The sequence below is a fragment of the Mercenaria mercenaria genome, chromosome 18, assembly GCF_021730395.1.
Source record: "Mercenaria mercenaria strain notata chromosome 18, MADL_Memer_1, whole genome shotgun sequence".
NCBI classification, from domain to species: Eukaryota; Metazoa; Mollusca; class Bivalvia; order Venerida; family Veneridae; genus Mercenaria; species Mercenaria mercenaria.
Window position 1 is genome coordinate 32,395,902 of NC_069378.1, and position 25,541 is coordinate 32,421,442.

Genomic DNA, 25,541 nt, shown 5'->3' on the forward strand with positions numbered 1-25,541 from the left:
TTCACCGCCGTGTCATTTGTTAACTGTATCGGTTATTCTAATTAAAGAAGATATTTACAGGATACAAATATTGCGTATAAATAACGACAAAGCCCCCAACAAACTGGCGAAGATTAATCAGTACCAGGTCAATTCAATAGCGCTTTATAATATTTACATACATGTCACAACAATGAAACATTTGCTTTATGTGGACGATGGGTTTTTAATTCACTTCAGGGTTTTATTTGGAAGTTTTATTATGATTATCCCCCATTTGGAATAAAAGACAATATCTAATTTTCCGCACGAACATACATCAACACAGCGCCTTCAGCAATTAATAACACATTGCAAATTAGACATAGCTCTGTTGAAAGTTTAGCAAACGTTTAATGTTGGAAAGAGTTGTGTTGGACATAGAAAAATTACGAGGAAGACAGTATTTGTGGCCAACTTATGCTCACTGAGACTTGTAAGAAGGATAACTCCCAAAAACAGAGAAAATATATTTTATTTACATCAACTCTTTTAATCAATAAATGGTGAAGCAAGAAATCTGTAAAATGGAAAATGTAATACAATATCTGCTGGAAAAAGTGTTCTACCGGGATTTATGTTTCAGTTTGGTTGTTGAAAATAATAATGGTTTTAAATAACACGTAACTATGATCTATTTGCAAACACGCCAGATATTGTCTGTTGCTTATTGCATTTGCAAGCAGGCCGCAATGAAAGCGTTCCATTGCCGTTAACTGTAATTTAAAACTCACAACTTTATATTTGACTTCAATTTTCAGGAACTTCTAAATTATTAAAATCAGAATATTTCGTATTCTGCCATAATGGACGATTCTAGACTATGGAACAGTTTCATAAATATTCAAACACAATACAGTGTGTATAAGACCTTATTGCAAATACCATTTGTTGCAGCTGTAGAAATAATGCTTTCTAACATACTTTTTGCCACAGAACACGAGAAGTTTAACTTGATTATCAGTTCTTCTTCTCACAAAATGTTCAAATTTGTTGCAGTAGACCAGTAAAGACATGTGATAGGTTCCGTTCGCTTACGTATTGTAGTTTGCTTTTACGGAATTAATGGTGCATTTACGTTGTTCAGAGGAACAGATTACTTTCTGTAACAGTTGGGAAAGCCAAAATCGCGTACAGAAAGACTAGTAATTGAACGTAAATTGTCGACTGGCTTTAATGGTACAATACCTAAACTGGATGAAGAACTATACAACAAGACATCAATCTCTACCATTTTTAATTTGAAATCAGACTAGAGACATTTATAAACAGTATTTCCTATCTTATGATCTTGTAAACTAAATCAGTAAACGACCGTTATGTAGTATATCAAATCAATGCCTTATAATTATAAGTAAGAAACGCTTCATTGAAACCTTTACTGGCATTAGAATCTATCTAAGTATAAAAACATCACTTTTGTGAATCTTGGAATAAATCAATATCTGACATGAAAAATTCGCCATCATCGCAAAAATAAACAATTTTTATACACATTTCTCAATTTAATTTTAGTAAGTTTTTGGAAATACTTTATTTCGTTACAAAATAAACCACAAAATAAAAGCTAGATAGTAAAGTATTTTTTAAATAAAGTAAATATGTTGACAAGTAACGAATAAGTCATTATCAAGCACTTCAAACAAAAAAAAAAAAAAGATATCAGTTCTCAAGTAATTGCCTCGTGTATCAGATTATAAATTGGTTCTGACAGGCAAAAGACATTCATGCTTTGCTGCGTCTATCATTTATTACATTGTCCAGATATGCCAACGCCTCCATCTTCGCTGCTGTTGAAGCTTTCAGTATATTTCTGAGAAGAAGTCTGAAAGGAAAGAAAATAGGAAATAACAATTTCAATAACATTTTGATTACATGTTAATCAGGAATAAAAAAGAACTATATGACATTTTTTTTCAGATAATTGGTAATAAAATCTATAAAAAGAGCCTTTGGAAGCAAATAATGCAACCAAGAAGAATAATAGCAGACTCGGTTTGATTGAGTCTGTTCATGAGAGGTACTGAAATGTGCAACACCTCTCACGCCCCCTAGCACCGGCTTAAGCGGAACTCTATTACACACATGTTGTATGGACTCCATGTTCCAAAAGGACCAGAAAATATAACAACACTGAATCCAAGTATGGGGAGACTTTTTACAGCCGCCACACGGCACTTAAAGATTGCTGTTGTGATAGTTAATAAAATCTATAAAAAGATCCTTTGAGGGCAAAGAATGCAACCAAGAAGAATAATACCAGACTCGGTTTGATTGAGTCTGTTCATGAGAGGTAATGAAATATGCAACACCTCTCATATTACATTTGCTTTACCTTTGGAAAAATGTATGCTGTAAAATTTGAATCAGTGTTGACATACATGTACATAGACTTCCGATGCAAACTATTCCTTTTGTCCAATTTGTTTTCGTTCAATACTTCTGGAGTTTTTACACATTAATATTAATGAGTTGTTTATGCGGTGCAATAACGTACAATCACATAATACACCGTGTAAAATAATTGTTCAAATGCATACCAGAAGCTATCTTATTTTATTATTAACAAAAGGCCCGGCATACGTTCAGTCTCTCAAATTACATTCAACCAGTAAATTGCTAGGAAAACTTAGATTACATGTTAATCACGGACTTATCAATTTTTCTAACTCATGAAATTAGATTAAATTGCTATTTTTTTTTATTTGGCCCTATTCTGGATATAATATTTTTTCTCTGTGTCATATTTTCTGAACAAACATCATCCCTCTTTGAAATATTCAGCGTCTACGTTTTCATACTTTAAAACAGGATCCTGTGGGATGAAAATCAATCGCGACGAAGCTATGCTTTAGTTATACTTAAGAAATCAACCATATACATTGGTAGGCCTTCTGTACAGAGACATTTAATAGTTATTCCTCTGACTATATGATATCACCGTCTAACTTCCGTCTACTACATTTCAATTAAAGTTAAGGAGTGGGGGGAAAGGTGTATTCAAAATAGGTTTTCTGTAATATTTCGACAAATATCTTGTTTTATATGCTATTATTACCAGATGTAAAACAAACCATTTGCAATTACATTCATGGTTTTAATATTTTTTTCTGATGTATCATACTAAAAAAATTAAAAATATATTAATTTTGAACGATCTTTTCATTTCACTACATAGCCAAAACTTTAGCAAATAAAATAAAGTTCGGAAAAACTAAATTTTGATAACCTCTCTTGGAAAAGATTTTACATTAAAATACATAAAGAATGATAATCAAATAGATGTCATAGAGTCTAAACTGTTAGTTTTATTTAATCGGAAGCCCTAGAGATAAATATAATCTATTCATGGAGTAACCCTAACCCTTTCAATTTTTTCCATCTTTAGTAAAATCGTCCAGATAGTTTTCTGTATTGTTGTATTTTATACTAGAGTCATACGATTTGGTTGTGTGACATGAGAAATGGTAAAAAGCAGTCTCTTTCATAGCAATAAAACATATTTGCAACAAGTGGTGTACAATTAAATCTTACGGTAGATCTTACGGAAACATTCTCCAATTTTATGTAAAATACCATTTTGAGATGTCTTCATCTTATAATTAAACTCTCTGGTATCTTATTGTCTGAGAACCATGCACGCAATATCTTACAGACACATGTACTTTTCTGTACCCGCGGAAATAGATGACACAATTCGACAGCATAGTGCTTAGGATTTTAAATGTTAACCTTTCGTATAAGCGTATGAAATATGAGGTTAACTGGGATATAGCATTTATTTAAGCTGATTATTAAATATTGGTCCGAATATTGGGTTACAATACAGTAGAAATAGTAGTGGTCGAATACAGGCATGTTGCTTAAACGACCTACTACGACAACATCTTCTTCTGTCCTTTATTCCATCTCTCATGTGATCTCAGAAATCGGTTAACCGACATAAAAACATAATTATGAGCTTCTCTCAGAACATTTATACGTACTTGGATTCAGTGTTGTTATATTTTCTGGTCCTTTGGGATCATGGAGTCCATTCAATATATGTGTAATAGAGTTCCGCTTAAGCCGGTGTTAGGGGGCGTAAGAGGTGTTGCACATTTTATTACCTCTCATGAACAGACTTAATTAAACCGAGTCTGCTATTATTCTTCTTGGTTGCATTCTATGCTTCCAAAGGATCGTTTTACAGATTTTGTTAAAATATTAGGGAGCAAAGTTGCGGAAGAAATGCAAGGCTCATTAGTTTAACACTGCAAAAATCATCAAAGGGAAAGTTCCTGACAGCTGTATAAAAAGATTTGCAGTCGGATATGGCAGTACTCTATCATTTATTATGAGGCTATAATTTAAGTAGACGGAACATATGGGTAAACACCGCTGCACTGCGTCAGAAAAGGTGGCAATATGATTCTCTTGCTTTAGGAATTATTGCTTTGGCTTGGGTATCATTACAAGGCAGTTCTGAAATATGAATGATCAACAAATGAACTAAAATAAACTTTATATGCTATGCAGAAGGGGTTTACATAAAAAAAAAATTGTGGACCTATGTAGACGAAGAAGTGCGTTTTCTACCCCCAGAAGGTTTCGGTTAGTTTCTTTAAACTACAAAATTCATTTTAGTTCCTAATGGGAAATGGATTTAATAGTGCTTGTATGCAACCCCAATAGCTGGTTTGGTATGGGGAGTCCTGAACTGACGGTTGCAGAAGCGCATTGTAGAAATGTTATAGAGACTTAAATTGACTTTAAAGCTGATCAAATAAACTGTTGACAAAAATGTTATGTCTTCATCTAAGCTTTGCAGGATGGTCTCAATTCGAACATATGTTTCAATGAAAAACAGATGATTGAACAAATAATTGGTTGTAAATTGTTCAATTTCGACCTGACAGTAATCAGTGTTTTTGCTTCAGGCCATTGATATTAAATCATGTGACCCTTTAACCACGATCAGTTTTTGCAATTGTATGCTTTCGATAATTGTATCTGTTTTGATAGTTACCTTTCTCGTTGTACGGCACGTCCGCGAAGCTCATCATCCGGGCTAAGTGGAATACGAATCATTTCATCGGCTCTTACATTTGGTACTTCAACGATGTTTTCGTCTTCTAATTCGGGAATATTATACATTTCATTTTCACTGTAAGCGGGATAGTTATCATAAAGTTCTCTGCCAAACATGTGACCGACGTTCGCCTTAGCATTAACCTTTGCATCTTCTCGTCGTATTAGATAATTGTCATCCGAAGGTTCATAATCAACTGGAAACTCCCCTGCATATCCTGGGAATTTCGGTACTTTCTGTCCTCCAAGTCCAACATTATAAGCGTCACTAGACGCTCGTTTTCCGTACACGTGAGCAAAGTTCCTCTGATTTTTCAGTCCACCTCTACATGTGTCAAATGTTATACACAATGTGATCACAAACAGGGCCAAAGGTGAGATATAGAGTGCTGAAGTCATCTGAAACACACAACACTTTAATGTATATAAGAAATGACAAGGAGCTTACACGGAGAAATGAAATCAATAAATCCGGTAAAGATGATAAAATCTCACTTTAGGATTCCAAAATATTCTGCAAAAATCAAGTTGATTTTTATATTTGTTGTGTTAACCGCCAATAATATCTTCTATACATTCAGAAGTATACAGCACAGACATTTTTTTCGGCGACGCCGTCTAAATTCGTTTTCGTTTTCCTATGCCACGTGACTTCAGTTTGCCAATCAAACTACTTGATAACGCATTATAGATAATTTATCAAAACGGAAGATTTATGCAACACTCTGCCTGATTGGACGAGAGTGTCAATTTCTTTCACTCTGTTGACTGTGCTACGCTGAGTGAAATGTAGACAATGCGTTTATCCTAAACGACGCTGCTCACAGTTTTAAAGCTAACTTTGGCTCAGTATATTTAGCAAGAATATTGATATATCTCAAAATAATAAGTAAGTTTAATAAATATGATAAAAACCTGTTCAAATACCAACATGTATCAAATTAAAGAAAGAGCTGAATACGGTCTGCGTATCACATGAATAAGGGTGTGATAAGAGTCTTTTATGTAGAGAAGTGTTTTTTTTTTAAAATTTTCCTTGTTACAATTGTCGTCTGTATATGAAAAGGTTTCTTGCTTTTGTGACTTATTCAGTTTGCATATTAAAATGAATACTTGTTTGCTTTGATATATTTGTTACAATTATTTAACTGATTTGTTATATATGAATATTTTTTTTAGTATTGTATGCAAGTATTGAACTCAGTTGAAATCTGTTTCATTATATATATGCTATATAATGACTGAATCTCATTTTAAACTGAAATGAAGGTACGTTGCATACAGTTTATCTATGTGATATAACTACGGTCAAACTTTGCGTATGCGGTCAAACTTTGCTTATGAAACAGAAATATTGAAATAATAACAATTGTATGTTTTGCTTGACCTTCACTTTTTATAGGTGTGACGTCATTGTCCAAAGATTCACGAATAGCGAATATGCATTTGTTAAAGCGGGATCAGTTGGCGTATTTTAGAAATAAATAAAAATAATAAATAAAAAAATCCTTTAATTGATTTTTTCTCATGTATTCTAATCAAACTTGATTTGTAGCATCTTTATTAGGCCCGCAGCCAACTTTGTTCAGCTGGGACATTTGACCCCTTTTAGGGGCTGCTAGAGCTAAAACTAGAAATGCCTTTATACAGCGTCTCATGAACAGCTTGGTGGATCTTTGTCATACTTGGTCTGGAGCATCATTATAAGGTCCTCTTCCAAATTTATTTATATAGGAACTTGGGCCCTATTAGGGACCACTATAGCTAAAAGTAGATATGCCTTTCTTCGCATTAACCACTAAAATGTAATGGATTTTTATCAAACTCGATGTGTAACAATATCGTAAGGTCTCCTGCTATTTTGTTACAAATGGGGATAGGGACCAATTTAGCTAAAAATATAAACACGTTTAATGACCTCTTCTCATGAACCGCTTTATGAATCTTCATCGAACTACTGCTGTAATTATTCGTCCAAGGATAAACGAAACAAAATTGCAACCCTACGAAACCTTTGCGAAAAATTAAAAGAGAACCATTTAAATTGTTAAAGTGCGGTGTTTAGTTTTGCAATTTGAAAAATGTTAGATGAAAGATGAATGTTAGATGAAAAATTTATAAACTTCTTTCCTTATTACAATTCGCCTACCATCATTTTTAAAGATATTTCTTGTTTACATTTGTAATATTATGATTTAAATTTGAAAGAACTTTTCTAACGGACTAGGTCATCATAGTTTTAGAAGGGGGTTACCAAAAAAATCATTTCTTCAGTTCAGATGAGCACTGCTGCCACGTTGATTTTATTACTCCCACCTAGAAAGTAACTGACCAATTGACAATAAGTTAAACAGTCAATCATGTCCTTCAGCAGTGTAAGTAGAGTTCAGTCCTTCTGTAAATAAGCTATGATTACTAGTTTACCCTATCTTTCAAATTATGTCATTTTGTATACATTCATAATGATGATAACTTTTTGGTCATATTTTTTGCGCTGAATCCAAACAAATAGCTACGTACTCTTAAGGCAGTGTGATTTTTTTTTATTTTTTACCTAGCTCTGTACTTCAGGAAGACAAGCATTTTATAAAAATGAATCTTGTGGGCCAAACACTCGTATTTTAACACCATAATATATGTCGTACCCAAATAGAAATAACTAAAATGTGACTTATTTCTTACATTTGGCAGTTATGTTTTTTTTCCAGTGTGTACTTTTAAAGAATAAATGCCTGAACAACCCTATCATTAACTAATTATGATTGTTTGTAAAGCGAATTCAGGAATCTTTTGCACGTTTTCCATAGGCGACGCAGGTATATTATATATATTTTTCATATGACTTCATAGCTCATGATGATATTAAGATTTTGTTTGATGGCTTTCTGTAAAGAACCTTCGCATAGATTTACATAGCGAAGTCAGAATGCCCCACCTTTGATACTGGACTTGGAACAATATTACAGTACACTGGAGTTTGTAAAATGTTAGTTGGTCTATGATATTTCCTAAATTAAATTATACAGTAAGAAAAGAAAACAAGTTATCCATGGAAAAACATATGATAAAAATATGTATTGTTTTGTCACATTTTCAGGATATACGAGAAAGTTTCTCAGAAATTCAATTTGAAAACAAAACCAACATTTACATGAATTTTGGAATTTATATAATCAGTTATATCAGTTATGTTTATCTGTTCAATGATGAGAAAGTTTAAGAAACTTTAATCAAGTAATCATGACATTGAATAAATGGCTTGCTTCAGTTCTTAGTTTTCATATTGAATACCAATTGCAAATGTGTTAATATTCGCCGCATTTATGCAAAAAGGTACCAAGTGCGGATAAGAAGGTTATGGGACCTTTTGGCATTAATGGCGCGTACTACGCACTTGTCTAGTCCAATTTAAAAAAAAAAGGCCATAGTGGTATACTTTAACGATCGCTGAAATGAATTACGTGAAATATACTTTTTTATAAATGCCTATCCTTAGAAGACACATATCTGGACGTCTTCAGATGAAAAAATATTTTTCCTCCACCTTGAAACCACCGCCCAACAGTTTTTCTATTATTATTTTTTGCTAAAACGTGCATTTATGTTGATATTATAATTTTATTTGGATGATAAGTTACATTTTCTTTTTGTTGCGGGCATGCTTTACGATGCATGGCTCTATGGTTGTATTTGGGGTGCTCTGTGCTTCCTGGAAATCTACCCTTACCCTTTTATTACATACAGGCGGTTTTGAAGCACATACCAGTGCGTCCAAGTAATTTGTATTTGAAAAAAGTCGTAATCACTTAAATATCTTTTTTCTTCCATTATTTTAATAACATTGGCACTTTAAAGAAATAAACAATGTCACTTTTCACACATATTGACTAACTCAATTTATTGCATCCCTAAGCAATGAACTTACTCCTTGAGTAAATGTTAGTATGTTTATTTTTTTCTGTTATCACTGTGTACAATGTGTTCGATTCAAAGAAAGGTCAGATGTTATCAAAATGTGAAATTGCTTTACATTAGCGTCAATTTCTAGTATGTTAAAGCATTTGCATGTATCTCTGGTAACCACGTTTTTATAATTGATAACTTGACTATGATACGTTACAAACTGTGTGGTTAATGTCAACAACTCCGATAAACCGAAGTACACATTATTGTTCTAACGATTAATTATTAAATGAAAACACCAGCGCTATATGTGATTAGTAACTTATCATGTTTCCGGTATTGTAACATGTCTTTTATATCAAATGTTTAGAAAGTTGTAATTTCTAAATTGCGTGAGAAAAGTAATCAATAGCTAATTAAATTGACTAATTTCTTTTAAATGATTGCAAATAAATGTATCTTTAAAGATGACTTCCATTAGACAGTTTCATTATGTATTTAAGCATTATTTACAAGCCTTCGTTTAATATCAATACTAACAAGTGATGTTGTGATTTATGCAAAAAAAAAAAAAAAAAAAAACGTACACGGTTACTGCCCCAAATCTGATCGACTTGATAAAGATCTACGACCTAAACAAAAATTCCCTACTACATGTAATAACTGATAGGTTTGTCCCGCTTTTTGTGATATTGCTGTTTGTTATACTTACTTTCTGCAAAAAAAGACATAACTTACGCTTATAGCAAGCATTCTATATCAAAATTCCCTCTGTTTTACAAGGGGGCTTGAAAATGATAATAATTTTGACGCCAGAACCCATATCTGTAAGGGGTACGTGATTCGAAATCATTGACCTCAAAAACTCGGTCGCGGAGGCTCGTACCTTTAAGATAACAGACAGAAAATAAATGGATCATTTTATAAAATAAAACATTGTAAACTGTAGTACTTAGACAGTGGTGTTTTTTGCAACTCTGCCAACATAAAAATATACGAGTAGCATCAAAATATTAACCGCTGTAGTGCACAGGAAAATGCATATGAGGTATACTTAAAAGGTCCATGACGCTTAAAAATCTTATCTTAAAAACAAATGAAACAGCTTTCCAAATAGATGTTATGCGTTTACTAATTTTAATATTGCATATGAACTGCTATAGTCTGAGCTATAAAGGGAGGTAATGAAAAGCAATAGATTCACTAAAACATTCTAATAAATTCAGCAATATCCAAACCGTTGACAAATGTTAAAGAAAGTAATTATCAGAAGAAGGATTTAACAAGAAATTTATGTATTTATGTTCATAACGGAAAATCAGGCAGTCACATTTTAAACAAAGGCATTATGGCCCTTTAATAACAATATACAACGTATGATTCGTGTAACTAATACGTAATCTAATATGCAACAATATAACATGATATTCCTTTTGTTGTCATCTATAGCAAAATAATTGTATATTTGCACTGAAAATTATCAAACCAGCTTCGTGTGTTAACAATTTTACAGCCAGTGTTTACATTTTCTTTTAAGCTTTCAAATAAATCAATGTTCAAACGACTGCCATAACTTGTTTAATAATTAAGTGAGCCGTGCCATGGGAAAACCAACATAGTGGCTTTGCGACCAGCATGGATCCAGACCAACCTGCGCATCCGCGCAGTCTGGTCAGGATCCATGCTGTTCGCTTTTAAAGCCTACTGAAATTGGAGAAACTGTTAGCGAACAGCATGGATCCTGACCAGACTGCGCGGATGCGCAGGCTGGTCTGGATCCATGCTGGTCGCACACCCACTATGTTGGTTTTCTCATAGCACGGCTCAAGTAGTTTCGAAGCAATTCTACGCTCATGCATTTAATCACATATTTTGCTGTCCATTTTTTATATAAATATCAGGTATAAATATATGCTTTAACCGCTTTATAAATATGAAGAAATCTTTGCTATTGTACTTGTATAATGACTTCATTGTATCGCACCATTTCTTATAATTACGAACAGACAAAATAAAAGTCAACTTATCCTACGCCTTTAATGCCGAACCCATTCCGAGTTATGTAAAATATCCTTTTAACAAATGTATCTATTTACAATTGCAGTATGAGAATTGTCTCTATGTTACGGGAATAGCTTTCGTGTCTCTTTATACAGATTTTATTATTTGTAACTATATATATATTTATTGCATGTATGTCTAACATTTTCATATTGAATGATATGATAAAGCTGCATATCAGTGATGCTTCCTTGGTTGAGTGTAGAGTATCATTAAGCAAGCACTTTAGAATGTATTTTATGAAATGGTATCATTCTCTTTGTATCACAAATGATACTGATCTCTCGATATTTTCGTTGTAAGAAATATTAGACATTAATTTTGATAATACAAATGCAGTGATGCTAGTTCGAACGAGATGAAGAAACTTTTTTTATTTTTTATTAATGTTGCAAAAAATCAAATATTGATTTCTGTCACAAAACTTAAAGTTGTATACAACAGGTTTATTCAAGATGGAAAGCAAACAATTATTTGTCATTTTTGGATTACCGTGAAGTGTTTTTATAGAGGCCATTATGGTTTTAGGTCAATAGTATCGCTTTTCATTATTTACATTTTATCCTGTTATTGTAATCTTGAAATACAATATGTGTGTCAATTATTGGCAAGGAAATCAATTTCTGGCTAACAAAAGAATTACCGTGGAAGAATTAAAAAACCTATTAATAGAGATAAACGGATTAAGAAATTCTAAATTTTCTTAGTTCTTTTTACTTGTTAACACCATGTAATTTAAAAAAACTAAGCAGCCATATGAGCCGCACCATGAGAAAACCAACATAGTGCGTTTGCGACCAGCATGGATCCAGACCAGCCTGCGCATCCGCGCAGTCTGGTCAGGATCCATGCTGTTCGCTAACGGTTTCTCTAATTGCAATAGGCTTTGAAAGCAAACAGCATGGATTCTGACCAGACTGCGCGGATGCGCAGGCTGGTCTGGATCCATGCTGGTCGCAAACGCACTATGTTGGTTTTCTCATGGCGCGGCTCATATACCTCTTCAGATATAACAAAGATACAGCTGTATACTAGTAAGTTAGTTAGTTTCAAATACTGTAAGTAGATTTAATAACATATTTGGCTGGTAAAATGCTAATCGATGAAATTGTACAACATTTTCATTTTGTTTGGCATAGAATGTATATAGGCCACTGAAATATGAAAAAAGTAAGTGAAAATAAGTGTTAGATATAGGTAATACAAACAATAAGAATGTTGATATTTCCTCCATTATTTCGAAAGCGCTGCAACGATTTACTCTCTTCTGCTCAATTACTAGGATATCTTGTAGAATGCTTATGCCAATAAGTTTGTACCACTGGTCACTTTTTAACCTTTAGCCTGCTAAATTTCTAAAATGGACTGGTTCATCATTCAATTTCGGAAATACCATTTATTAATTCAAGGGGTGTTCACTGAAACTTTCCTGACTGAATAGCGAACAGTGCAGACCATGATCAGCCTGCACGAATGTGCAGGCTGATCTTGGTCTGCACTGGTCGCAAAGGCAGAATCACTTGCTGCCAGCAGGCTAAAGGTTAAGTACCCACATTTTATGGATTTTGTGTGAACGAGTCGTTTAAGACGTATGGCTGAACAGAGTTCTCTACTAAAGTGTAGTTATGCCAGTCAAAACAGCTTTTATATTCTCATTGCATTCTATATGATACCCAGGTTAATCAGTTTTTTGGTGCACACAAAAAAAATCTAACATTTCACATGCATGAATTGTACTCACATAGTTTCGTGTTTCCTATGCTTTTAACAGTATCTTTTTTCTCTTTTATAATTCTGAAGCGGAAAATTTTGAAGACAAGCGCGTTCGATATCACTTTTAACAACTAGATTAGTTTTTTTTTTCATGTACTAATTAAGTGTTGCTCGACATAATAATAAAGCATTTTCATCTTCTCCTTTACAAACTTTTAACGACCAGATTAATTTTGTTTTATGTACTGATTAAGTGTTGCTCGACACTATTATAATTAAAGCATTTTCATTTTGTCCTTTATAAATAGACTGAACAAACTGGAACTGAATTTCGTTCTTTTTTAAGTTTAATAAACATGTTCCATTGTTTCGGGTAGAGGTTAAGCTATTTGATAAAATAGTTAATTGTCCGACCACCTTGCATTTGTCGACTTTTTACGAATACAGTTTATCTTTTCAGAAGACTGGATTGCTTAATTAATTCCAATCACATTCTGACGTACGGGAAAACAGTTAATAAAGTATAACATTAAGACCATGGGTTTGCTTAGTTTTATTCATTAACCCCAAAACTGCGTTCCCAGATTACTTCACGTCTCGATTCAATATGTTTTATCTAATTATCAAACTGTATTTTTTGAAATCTTTAAACAAGCATCATGAGACAAAAAATCCCCATTTTTCTTAGCTTCTTTTCTTTTCTTGATTTTCCTCTCCTTAATACCACAGTCACACATACGGCGCGGATAGCTACGTTTAGCTGAGCCGTACGGATTGGTACGGACTGATACGGGTTACTACTTCAAGGTACGGCTCAGGTACGGATCAATACGTTTCGATACGGATTACTACGTTTCTATCCGTGGCTAGACGTAGCTATCCGCGTCGTATGTGTGACTAGGGTATTACATAAAATGAAAATGAATAGAGTTAAACATTTAAACATTTCTTGTTGTGTATCATGAACGACGTCATTTGGGAGTCGAATTTGTATGAAGTAGCGTCATTCATAAAGGTCTATTTTAATGAAATCCGCGCGCAGTAACAGAACTTATTGTGAACATAATTACAAATGTTATTTTAGATAGCATTAATATACTAAACTAACGGATTAATTACCCTTGTAATAAAGCTCAAAGAGTGATATTAATAACTCTTAGGTAACTAGCTGTATGAATATAGAATGATAATCGTTAAATAGTAGCTAAGAACTGAAAAATGCGTTATATTCTTTATACGAAATGTTTTTAAACATTTCCCGCTTTATCACGTGTTAATAAGCCTCCGTAAGGGGCACTAGTGTATTGTAACTATCAAAATAAGACCCTGCTATACACCCTGCTATACACCTTTTTTTACATTTACAGTACAACTTCTCCAGAAAGGAATTTACATAAGCTATCAGCTTGTTTTCCAATCCATGTATTTGACATGTAAAAAAATTGTTGTACATGTTATGTGTATGTTGCTTAAAAAATAATAAAATATTGTTTAAACTAACCTCTCCAGGGCGGAAACTTACGGACGGAAGGCTATTAATATTACGAATGGTTATACCGTCAACTTAATCAAGTCAAATTTATGTGTATTTTATTTCATTATTACAAAAGTACAAGCAAAGTATTTAAATATTGATGAAACGTATGTTTGGTGAAGTATTGAACTTGACATAAGCAAAGACCTAAAATAACAAGATATTTTAGGTGTTTGAATCACACTCAATCAAAGAAGTAATAAGTTCGGAAGTCGATGTGTCATTTTGTGTACCGGACAGACATGAGATAGCAGTTTGCAGGATACTTTCAACAGAACTTCACAGGCTTTTTCAGCACCGCAAACTTATTACTATTGGCGCAAAATTTAGCCAGGTGCAAAATGTGTATTTAGTGCAATGACGCTACAGCAAAGTGAAAGGAGGAACTGAGTTCATTAGAAGGTCAATTAGTTACCTATAACATTTACAGTAGATGACCATAATCAACCCTTGTATTTGCCAACTAAAGATTCACTTAATACGTACTGTATAGCCTGGCATAATGTGCAAATAACTGAGACTTAAACTGGATAATCTCTGTTTGCTGATGGGGTGTATTGACAAGTTAAACTATCAATAAACCGCCGGCCAGACTGTATTTGATACACTATAGTGTTATGCTATTGGTAGAATTACCTCTAAACAAGGAAGATGTAAAACTTTGCAAGAAACTCTTTTCAAGTCTGTAAGTGTGACTTTTAGGTCGACGGCAATTGGCATTAACATAAACGTACATTAGTGCCCTTTTTCATTTTTTTAGTATTATAACCATACATATACAGTCTTATTTTTTTTTTAAACAACGATTAGCAGCTTCTCCTTAGTTTAATTTTAGTATTTGTTTTGCATTGTGCACAGTCTCTTAGAATTCATAGATTCATAGATTGAATGACAATGTACATTTTTATTTCATGAGAATGATGTTAACTGTATATGTGTAAATGATATGTGATCTACATTGAAGGGACTCAAATAAAGATTAAAATCTACAGCATCTGTTTTAAGGTTTTACCTAAGAAATAAGTATTGAAATATGTAAGAGAAATGTTTATATGGAAAATGTTTGATATCAGTTAAGTTTTCTTCAAAATTGCACCAAACAGATAATTTGATAAAAGATTACTCCAGAGTATGTATGCGATATCTGGACTGTGCTGCTTGCAAATAAAATAACATATTCTCTCTAATATTATAGAGGTTGCACGATACTAAATCATTTCCTTCTTTATTCGGTATAAACGATTACATCTAAAGACATCATTCTTTAGCATTCTTGAGCATTTCAATTACACTGTGTAACAATACTGTGAAGTTTTGAAAATTTAGCTTAGAGTATGTCAGGAATTAAAAATCTTTGCTGAATCAGTTGAAATATATTTTGACGCTCTTTACTTTCTTATGAATGCAGTGTTTGCTTTGTATTTGTTGTAGCAGAAACACATATGTAAGAACATTTGTAAACTGTATTTGGCGTGCTCACAATACCCATTGTAGTGCTCAAAGTACACACCATAAAATATGTTATTAATCTATTTGATATTAATATCAATATGGTCCTTATTATTACCAACGTTTTTATACAATAGTGTATTATTCAAGTCACAAAACTGATCCTTCTTTATTCTGAAATAAATTTTAGTAGATTTTAAAGGGAGAAATTCTTTTTTTCTAAATCAAATTTTACTTGTTGAATTTTGGTTATCAGTAATATTGACCTGTAAACAAAATAATATTCAGATATAAAAGAACATTATTTACACAAGAATTAACTGCAAATATCGGTCAGGTTCCAAGAACAAAATATATTACCAATAAGGTATTTACTTAAACAATTGCCGAGTTGTCTAAAAATATATGTTATAAACTGTTATCTTCGAAGTTTCATGCCGTAAAAGAACAGTTTTCATATTGGATTCCTTTACGAATTGCTATTTTAGCAGTTTGCTAATTATAAAAGCAAATAAAAATGGCAGCATATTTTACAAGAAGGTAAAACATCAAAAAGTAAAAAAAAAATCAAATATCATTTCGCCGTTGAAGGCGCTTCAAATACAGATAACGTTGGCCGAATTCCCATTTTCTATAATACATTAAAAGAAGAAATTACAATGTTTCAGCAAGTTAAGTTAAAATGTTCTACAAAGATTCTTACATGTATGTATTTTCAAATCAAATTTACCAATGCTACTGAAAGAACTACAGAAATGCTCGACACAGACTCGCATTTTAATATTTTAATTAAAATCATTTAATAAATACATTATGAAAGACACTGATGTATTTTATAACGAAACTAAATACTAAAAATTAAAGGCTGTGACTAAATACAGAGTTGGTGCGCCCGTGATATATTACAGACTCCGGTCTAAACCGGATTAACTAAATTTGAACAAAAATACCTTAAATGTATATATTTTGTAACCATGGTGACTCTAACCCTAACCTTTAGTCAGTATAGTATACACATTATACACTAAATGCGTGCGGACATGCAAAAAAATGGGTATTTTTGCCGTGCGTTCCATTTGATAATAATTCCGCGCAAGCGCAGAACGGCTGCACCAACTCTGCAATGAGAAACATTCAAAACTAAATAAGTGAACAACGTCTTCATCGGATGAAAACAAATTCTTCAAAATATCAGCAATGTTCAGAGAAAAAACATCCGCTGCAACTACACCGTTAAGCCCTGTACGTATACGGGAAAAAGTCTCAAGACCCTTCGAATACATGAAAATGAAACTTATGCTAAAGCAGGACACGAATAAACAACATTTCTAGGGATTTTTTTTTAAAGTTCGTATATATACGAGAAATATACATTTATGTATATTCGGCGTATACGGGATCCCGTTTATGCATGAGAAATATACGGACTTCCCGTATACTAGATGTTCCGAATACGGGATCGTATATTAGGTCCGTATATTTGTAATATACATCCCGTATATTCCCGTAGTTTCGAAATATACGGGACCGTACACTCCCGTATATTGACCCTTTTTTCGCAGTGTGTATAAACTCAAACGTTTTATTTATTCTCTTTTCTGTTTATACCTTTTTCTGAACAAAAGGAAAAGCGAACAAACTGAAAGAAAAATCTACTTACTCTTTTATCCTGCCAAATTAAGCTTGACTAATATACCTATTTTATTAACGTAAGGAAAGGCGAACAAACTGAAAGAAAAATGTATTTTGTCCTTTATCCTGCCAAATTAATCTTTATTAATACCTATTTTAATGAACCTTATATACGTAAAAGAAGTTTTGTATTCTTGAATATCACAAGCGCCACCAATATGGAAACAAAATCCATTCAACATGCGGAAGATTAAAGAAAAGCTTTTAAAATACTTAATTACGAGGACTGACCTATCGTATTCTTTTTATTTTAATGATGGTAGGATAGAAAATCATTGCAAGTATTATCATATATAATCAAAAAATAGTTGTATATACAATGTTTTTTTTTTCTTTTACATATAAATCGACTCTCTTTAGTTACGCAAGGAATTATGTTTACAGGCGAATCCGTGACTGTATCTCTTGTCTTTAATATATGTAGGTTCAAAACCTTAGTTTGTTCATGTACGTTAATCATCTAGCCGGCTAACGGAAGATCGGTGGTTCTACACAGGTGCAAGTCTGTGCCTGAAATAATGCCTTGGGGGCACATGTGTATTCCTCCAATATCAAAAGCTGGAAAGTCACCAAATCACCTAAACTTGGGTCGGTGTACAGAACAAGAAAAATGCTTTTATTCCAGAATCTAGTAACTGTTTAGAGGTAGAAAAGTTAAACCAAGATCGTAAATGACCTTTTATGGCATTCATGTACGTGAACATTTCCGAATAACGTAAACATTGAAAGAAGCCACAAAGGGCTATTTGTTATAGCGTGCAATTAAAGACAAAAATGGTTTACATAAGCATCATATAGGAAAGGAGTAAGGGAAACTCACATTGATATATTTCGTGCAGAAATAATAAAGATATTGCGATGTTGTTGTTTTTTCGAGCATCACTGCCATATCATTAGACTTTAATGTAACCTTGAATTAATAGCTATTAAGAAAGAACTCCAAAAAAGGCTTCATTACAATATCAGAAAGATCGTGATAAATTCACGGATGATGATTGTCATACAAAAATGTACAATGAAATAGATCATTAAGAAAGGGGAGGTGAGCATGCATTTAAAACTTTTTCTCATATGAAGAAGACAATTATAAGCTCTCTACATTCTTTGTTCTGCGTTTAACACGCTAATAGGAATTGAATATCCTTCATAAGCGTTCATAATAAGGTCAATTTATTCCATGGGAAATAGCTTTTTTTTTTTTCTTTACTTTTAATGTATATTTGTATTGTTAGGTTGTAAAATAAAGTACGCTTTTCTAGAAGACGGAAAAGAACGTTGATAAAATCACCAAATTTCAACAACTCCCCTGGATGGAATAAAAGTATCATCGATGGCGATGGTGTGACCCCAAGAAACCAATTTAACCACTCGACCACTAAGGCCCTAATTTCCTTGGCAAACCTTCCAGCGAACCAAAAGGTGTACCTCTAGCGTGCGGCAGTCAGCCTTTTTCATATATATTTGATCCCACAATTTCATCAGTCTTTTTCTCAAATAGTATTTCATAAAATAAACATCCTTACGGAATTATTTTAGAGCTGTATATTCTAACCGAAAAATGTCTTTATCACAGACTTCTTCAAGCTATCCAATAAAACTGAAGTAAGTTTCGTATAATATATTATTGGGAAAGAAATAAAACTAATTTACGACTATAACGTGTTAATGGCTGTTGCCATTTTATTGCAACAATAGTAAGAAATGAAATATTACATAGCCTGCTATAAAAAATTCTCGATGCGTTCATATTTCATATAATAAATTGATTCTACAGGCATTAAAATCCCCTGAATACATACAGCATTTTGTCACCACCTCCCAACAGTCAAAAGAAAAATACTCCAAGTATTTATTACCATTATTTTTTTCTAAATCACAGAGCATTTTGGTACATGATTCAGTCTAATAAATCTTAAAGTGCTATATTGAAACATCATGCAATTGTATGTTTATAATTACCATTTATTGTAATTACCATTCATTATAATTGCCAAAATAACAATTTTTGTTTTGACATATAGATGTTTTAAGGCTTTGTTTTGGAATGTAAAATATAATTTATATAACTATATGAAGAGGGATAAGGTACAATGCAAAAGAATAGACATGTTGTTACTAATTTTATAAATATTCTATTGCTGAAATCTTATTTCATGATTTTTCTGTAGTAATACATGTGACCGTCGCAGCTACAAGACGTTTCATGTTAAATACAAGCCTGTCATGTCCTAGAGATGGAGGTTTAATGGAATGAAGAAATGCCCGAGTTAAACGTACTTTCTTTCTTCGGTATATTTGCCTGTCAATATTTTATCTGTCACAGGATACTTTTATTCCCCTTGATATATTTAAAGTAATAGAATCCATATAGATTTCAAAATTCGCTTATGATTCTGGAACGAAAATGCGCATTAAAATATCCTTGATATTTTACCCTCAGCATTTTACTTTTTTAAGTACTCACATCATTTGATTTCGATTTCCAAATTACACGAAATGCCGTTCATAAATTAAACTGAAATTTACCATTTTGAAACAGAAATAGTTAGCAAATACGAAATACGCATATATAGGCCTTAACAGTTTACTTTGTTCAGTTATAATATTTGCAAATTTCCAAATACTTACAAATTACAGATGCTTTGCCATTTATTTTTTACCCTTTGATTGTATCTATTTAATTTTATGAGTTGCCATTTCTATCGTTTTTGCTGAAGTTTATAATACAAAACACAAAATACACATGTTCTACTAATTACCTAATTACTTTTACTACTTCAAAGTTCCGACAGCATTTGTTTTAGAACACAATAGTCACAACTTTACTATTTTGCGCTTTGAGTCTTATCCTTCAAATACTTACAAAATTCTTAGTACACTTTTATTGCCCTTTATTTTTAAAATTTAAAACTTAAAACATACAAAAAGGAAAAAAAACAAACAAACATTACAATTCACCCATATAAATATCATTTTTGTTACGATACAATTTATGACTTATAAGAAGATGTGACCATATCCTATTTATAATGATGATACTAAATTAGATATGTTTGTTTAAAATTGATTGTAAAAGAGACGGTCAGTTCCTAGAAGCTCAGGAGTCAAGCAATGATAAAAAATACATAGGAAACATTGACCCAATACGGCCAGATGCAATTCTAAAAGATGCAGTTATGGTACAAGAGACTAACTATAAAATCGTTTCTGGGTGTGATAATTAAATTTTACGAAATAAAGTTCTTTTAAAAGTTTCATATTAAAACAGAATGTACGACCTTTTCATTTTTGTGAAAGAAAGCAGCCTACTTATGACAAAATGTATTTTTTAAGCAGGCAATAACAAATATGTTTTCTTTTGAATAAGAAACAAGTATATATTCATATGTTAAAGGACCAGGGGCTTACACTCAACAACTTTTTGATGTCACTAAAGAATTTAACCTCTTCATCAGCGATTTGAGTCCTTTCGTAATAGAAGAAAATATCTGTTTAATTACATAATTTAAGTGATATTGATAAATTGGGAAAAATGACACAGATCATACAAACCATTTAAACAAACAACATATGGTTATTCAATTCCCAACAGTGTCAGTTGAACTGCAAATTGAAAATTAATCAGGCAAGCGTAATGTTCCAACAGAGGGTTCTGAAAAGAGGATTCAAGAGGTTCTGTGCAAATGCTTTTAAAACGGTGCGATGAAGCAATAACTTAATGTGCTGCCATTGTTATTAAATTCACAAATGCATCGTAATTTAATATTTCGAAATAAGCGTGTTGGTCTTATTCATGAAGCTTTAAATATAATTTTACGTTAAAACAAATAGAATCATTCATAATAATACAATACAAACCAACGCAATACAATTATTGTATTAAGCATGTGACATTTTATGATTTAATCATCGCAGTAAACAAATTATCTAAATTTGCAATGCAAGAATAAAAAAAGGCAAAAGAGAAAACAAAATAATTTTAAACGAAAAAAATAAAACATACAAAAAAGGAAAAATAAACAGACACAATCAAAATAGAATTAAATATCCGTTTTTATGTATCGTATACTCCATACAAAAACAACAACACTATTAGTTTCCTTAACCAGAAACTATAAAAGCTGCATTATCATATGAATTTTTTTTATACCTGGTGTGGAAAAAATAAAAGACAAAAAAACCAAACAAACAAATACAAAGACAAAATGTTAAGAAAATCAAAGAAACATAAATAGGAAATATTTTCGGTGTTTTTTTTTATTAAACTTACCTTTAAAATGATTTTAGTATATAAACAGTTATCACAAAATGTTTAATTTTCCTGAATGTTTTAGAGTTTTAGAAAAGTTTTTTTTCAAAACATGATTTCAAAAGTATTAACGTTTTCCTGAACTCTTCGCTAATCCATCAACAAATCCTCATATAATACCAGTCCTATTTTTTTCCAGTTATTATTAAAAGAGTTTCATTAAAGCGCTGTAGTTTGCTTTCGACTCATCTTAAAATGGCAGCGTATGATAGAACAAGATCAAATATATATTCATCAAATGCCATTTCATTTCCAATAAAGAGTAAACAATAGTCAGACATTGATTTCCAACCCTCATTTATTATTGCGTTGTTTAGCTATAAAAGACCGCCTCTTTTGATCATATGGCTTTGAATTTCATTCTCTAATATCCATACATGTGATGATAGATACTTTCTGAAAAGTGCACAGAGATTACTATGGCGGTGAGCGGTTTCATAAACGTTGCATTTAAGTTTTATCCCAATATGTCTCAAATTAGAAACATCTAATGCCATTAAGCTGTTTAGTAAATGTAAATGTTTTTTTCACGCATTTTATGCTTCACTGAAATCAATGAATGATTATAGGCAATATTTAAGTGGGTGGTATCCTTCAGTCTAGTACTTTTTCGCCCTTTGATGTTGGCTGTTTTTGTTGATGAATGCTTACTGGGTAACCCAATTTTTCTTAAAATATAGAATTTGATTGAAATGTTTGTCCATAAATATATGCTAAAATGTACACGTATTAGTTAAAAAAACATTTGCGCACGTATAACTTATTACGTTTTATTATACTAATACGTGCGCAAGAATTAGTTACTATGTGCGCACGTATTAATACAAAAAAAACCCAGCTATGTCACCTCTGTGCCACCGTAGAAAATCAAGATGAAAGGAAATAATTAGCAGGGAAGTTAAAAGACTGCTTTTTTTTTTGTAATATCAACTCAATTTATTTCGGCATATTTTGGATCGTTTCGCCGACATATCATAACAACTTGGCACATTTGGTATGAAAATGTCTATAAGGCGGATATTTTCAGTAATTCAAAGCAGGGATTTTTTTTTTCAACTTTTCACTGATACGAAATTCGACTGAATGCGAAACAATATGAATAACAGGTAATCGGAATTCCTTTCAACATGTTCAAAGTATACTTCAATGATGATATACATTGTTACTGTAAATACCTACACCAAAATACATGCTAATACATCATCGTAATCTAATATTAAAGAAATTTAAAATTTCCTAGAATTATGTTGCATTTTTAACATAGGTACGTGTTGACATCACGACAGTATGACGTCATGACGCAATGCACGAGCCGTTGTTCAGGTATAGTGGGAACAATCTGGTTAAAATCATTGAAAATTAATGAAATAAAAAGAAAACATGCTTGTTTGATATATGAGGTTGAAATATCTCTCTTGTGGACACCATATTATCATTAAAAGCATCTAGTGTTCACCCAGTAAAATATATTTCGAATCCTAAATTGCTTAGTTTCGTATACAAAAGATACGATATTTCAAACATATTCAGAAAGAACAAAATCAAAGAAATTGTCCATTTTCAAGATATCATTTACACCTGTTTTAAAGATGCATGCGGATTTTAAGTACTGCATCTACGGAAATATGGTCCATCTTCTGCAAAAAATAAAAAATAGAAAAATAAGACTGACATTATCCTTTAAGCAACCAAACACGCCAAACACGTCTATAAAAAAATTATTCTACCAAAATTTTCAAATTCAAAATCGAGAAAGGAAAATATCAAGGTGCAAACCAACAAAAAATATTACTTAACTTGAAAAAAAACATAGAATAAAACAATAAATGTCTCTGTGAAACCTCTATTGCCCACATCACAAGAACCACACACAACAAAGTCGTGGTCAGATGGTTTTGTTATTGCTCCTTATACGCCCATCGGTAATAAAACATGATGATTAAAAGAAAATTAAAACATACGCCGTAATATTAGAAATCTGGGATTGGAGAGTTCATGGGAAGTTCTCCGATCTAATTAGACATGCGTAATGGGTGGATGTATTTCTGTACTTCGTGCCACACGATCTTCCATTAATTAGCTAATATTGTTGGTGTAATAATATAATATATACATATTTGTATTCCTGTCCACACAACATCACACGCCCGGTGCCCATCAAACATGGCAGAGATTTGAATTATATATGTAATTTATCTTCAAATGCGTACGAAAACATCAAGTTATTAATCGATTTTATTATGTCATTTTAGCAAATATTGACGTTGTTACCCATATCCAAAACTTCAAAACTGCAACTGCTTACAGTGGGTTGCAATGTCATGTTACATGTGAGGGGCAAGTGACTGGAAGTCAGCCATCTTGACCAATGGCAATGGAGGTCCCTTATAAATAATATAAATGCCTTAGTGTAACATCCCCTCAAAGGCTTAACTTTAAAGTCGGTTCAAGGGCAACTATCTGTTATCATTACACTTATTATCTATTATATGGCTCTATTCATTGCAAAATGAAATCAGATATTTCTTAAAACATTTCGACTGTCCAAACTAATAAGTAACAAGTAAATGCATGTTTATGTATGCAGCCATAAATGCATGCGTTCGATATGTTATTTGTTCTAATACATGTACTCATATTTGTAAGAAAGAAAAAACTATTTGATAGCCACCAGGTGGTTACTTTTGTATCAAGATGTGCAACCGATGTCGGTAAGATGAAAAGCTCCTGACTGGTTCAGGCAACCTACGATCGGGCCAAGGTGCGTACGTTTCAAACCACCTCGGCCAGTTTAGGTAGTATACTATATTTTTGAGGTATGCAAGTGTTGATGTCGATTGCATGTATCATTCTAACCTGGATTATTGAGCTTCATAATGCTTCTTGTTCGAGATATGCAAGTGTCGATGTCGATTATATGAATCTTTCCAACTAGGATAATGTAGCTACATAATGATTTTATTTCGAGATATAAGACGAATCCATCTTACCAGGTTGTTGCAGATGCATTTTTGTTTGAGATATGCAAGTTTCGATGTCGATAAGATGAATCCATCTTTCCGGGTTTATACAGATACATTCTTGTTTGAGATATGCACGTTTCGGTGTCGATAAGACGAATCCATCTTTCCGGGTTTATATAGATACATTCTTGTTAGAGATATGCAAGCGTCTTTGTTGAAGAGTTAAAGCTCTTACGCAGGGTAAAGAAGGTACTAATAGATCGGGATACGCAAGTGTTTTTGCCAGTGAGGTAAAACATCTAGTTTGTTTGCCAACCAAGACAGTGTTGCATGTATTTTAGCATAGATATAAATTTAGCAAGCAAACATTTCCTAAAGAATACTTTTGATATAAGACCTAATTATATTTGTTAAAAATTTGCATTAACAATTATATATTTTAGTGAAATTCATTTGAGATGCAAGTTTGAAACATTGTTATTACTTCCTTATGCCAATCTTGTTTTTCAACCAAGATTGTATGTGAGAAAATGAAATCAGAAGCTATGCGCACTTTTTGAAACTTGCCTGTTGGTTCAGGTTAACTGTGAAATCATTTTAAAGTAAAAAGAAATACTCAGGTAAAAGAAATAACCAGCTTGCTTAATTACTTACATATTAATTAGGATAATTACGATATTTTCAAAAAATCAATAAAACAAACAATTCTTAAATAGGGATGCAACTGTATAATGGATGGTTTTGTTCCCGAAATTATTCTCTAACAGAATTAATGAAAAGTGAAAAGGATAAAATATTCTACACCTAAAAGAGGCACGTTTTAGGTTTT

The 25,541-nt window shown here is 32.3% G+C and overlaps 1 protein-coding gene across 1 annotated transcript; it reads right to left on the reverse strand.

Moving 5' to 3' along the window:
* Positions 1 to 1,238: 1,238 nt before the first annotated feature.
* On the reverse strand, positions 1,239 to 22,008 carry LOC123538726 (uncharacterized). The gene is made up of 3 exons (XM_045323021.2): positions 21,711 to 22,008; positions 5,027 to 5,487; positions 1,239 to 1,843 (listed from the first exon to the last, which is right to left on the reverse strand). The coding sequence occupies exons 2-3, from the start codon at positions 5,485 to 5,487 to the stop codon at positions 1,744 to 1,746; spliced, it is 561 nt and encodes a 186-aa protein (XP_045178956.2). The 5' UTR covers positions 21,711 to 22,008; the 3' UTR covers positions 1,239 to 1,743.
* Positions 22,009 to 25,541: the final 3,533 nt, after the last annotated feature.

Excerpts from the sequence above, each read along its gene's own strand:
- LOC123538726 (XM_045323021.2), bottom strand. The coding sequence starts at position 5,487 with ATGACTTCAGCACTCTATATCTCACCTTTGGCCCTGTTTGTGATCACA. Across the intron at positions 1,844-5,026 it reads CGTGCCGTACAACGAGAAAG|ACTTCTTCTCAGAAATATAC; the intron begins GTAACTATCAAA and ends CTTTCCTTTCAG.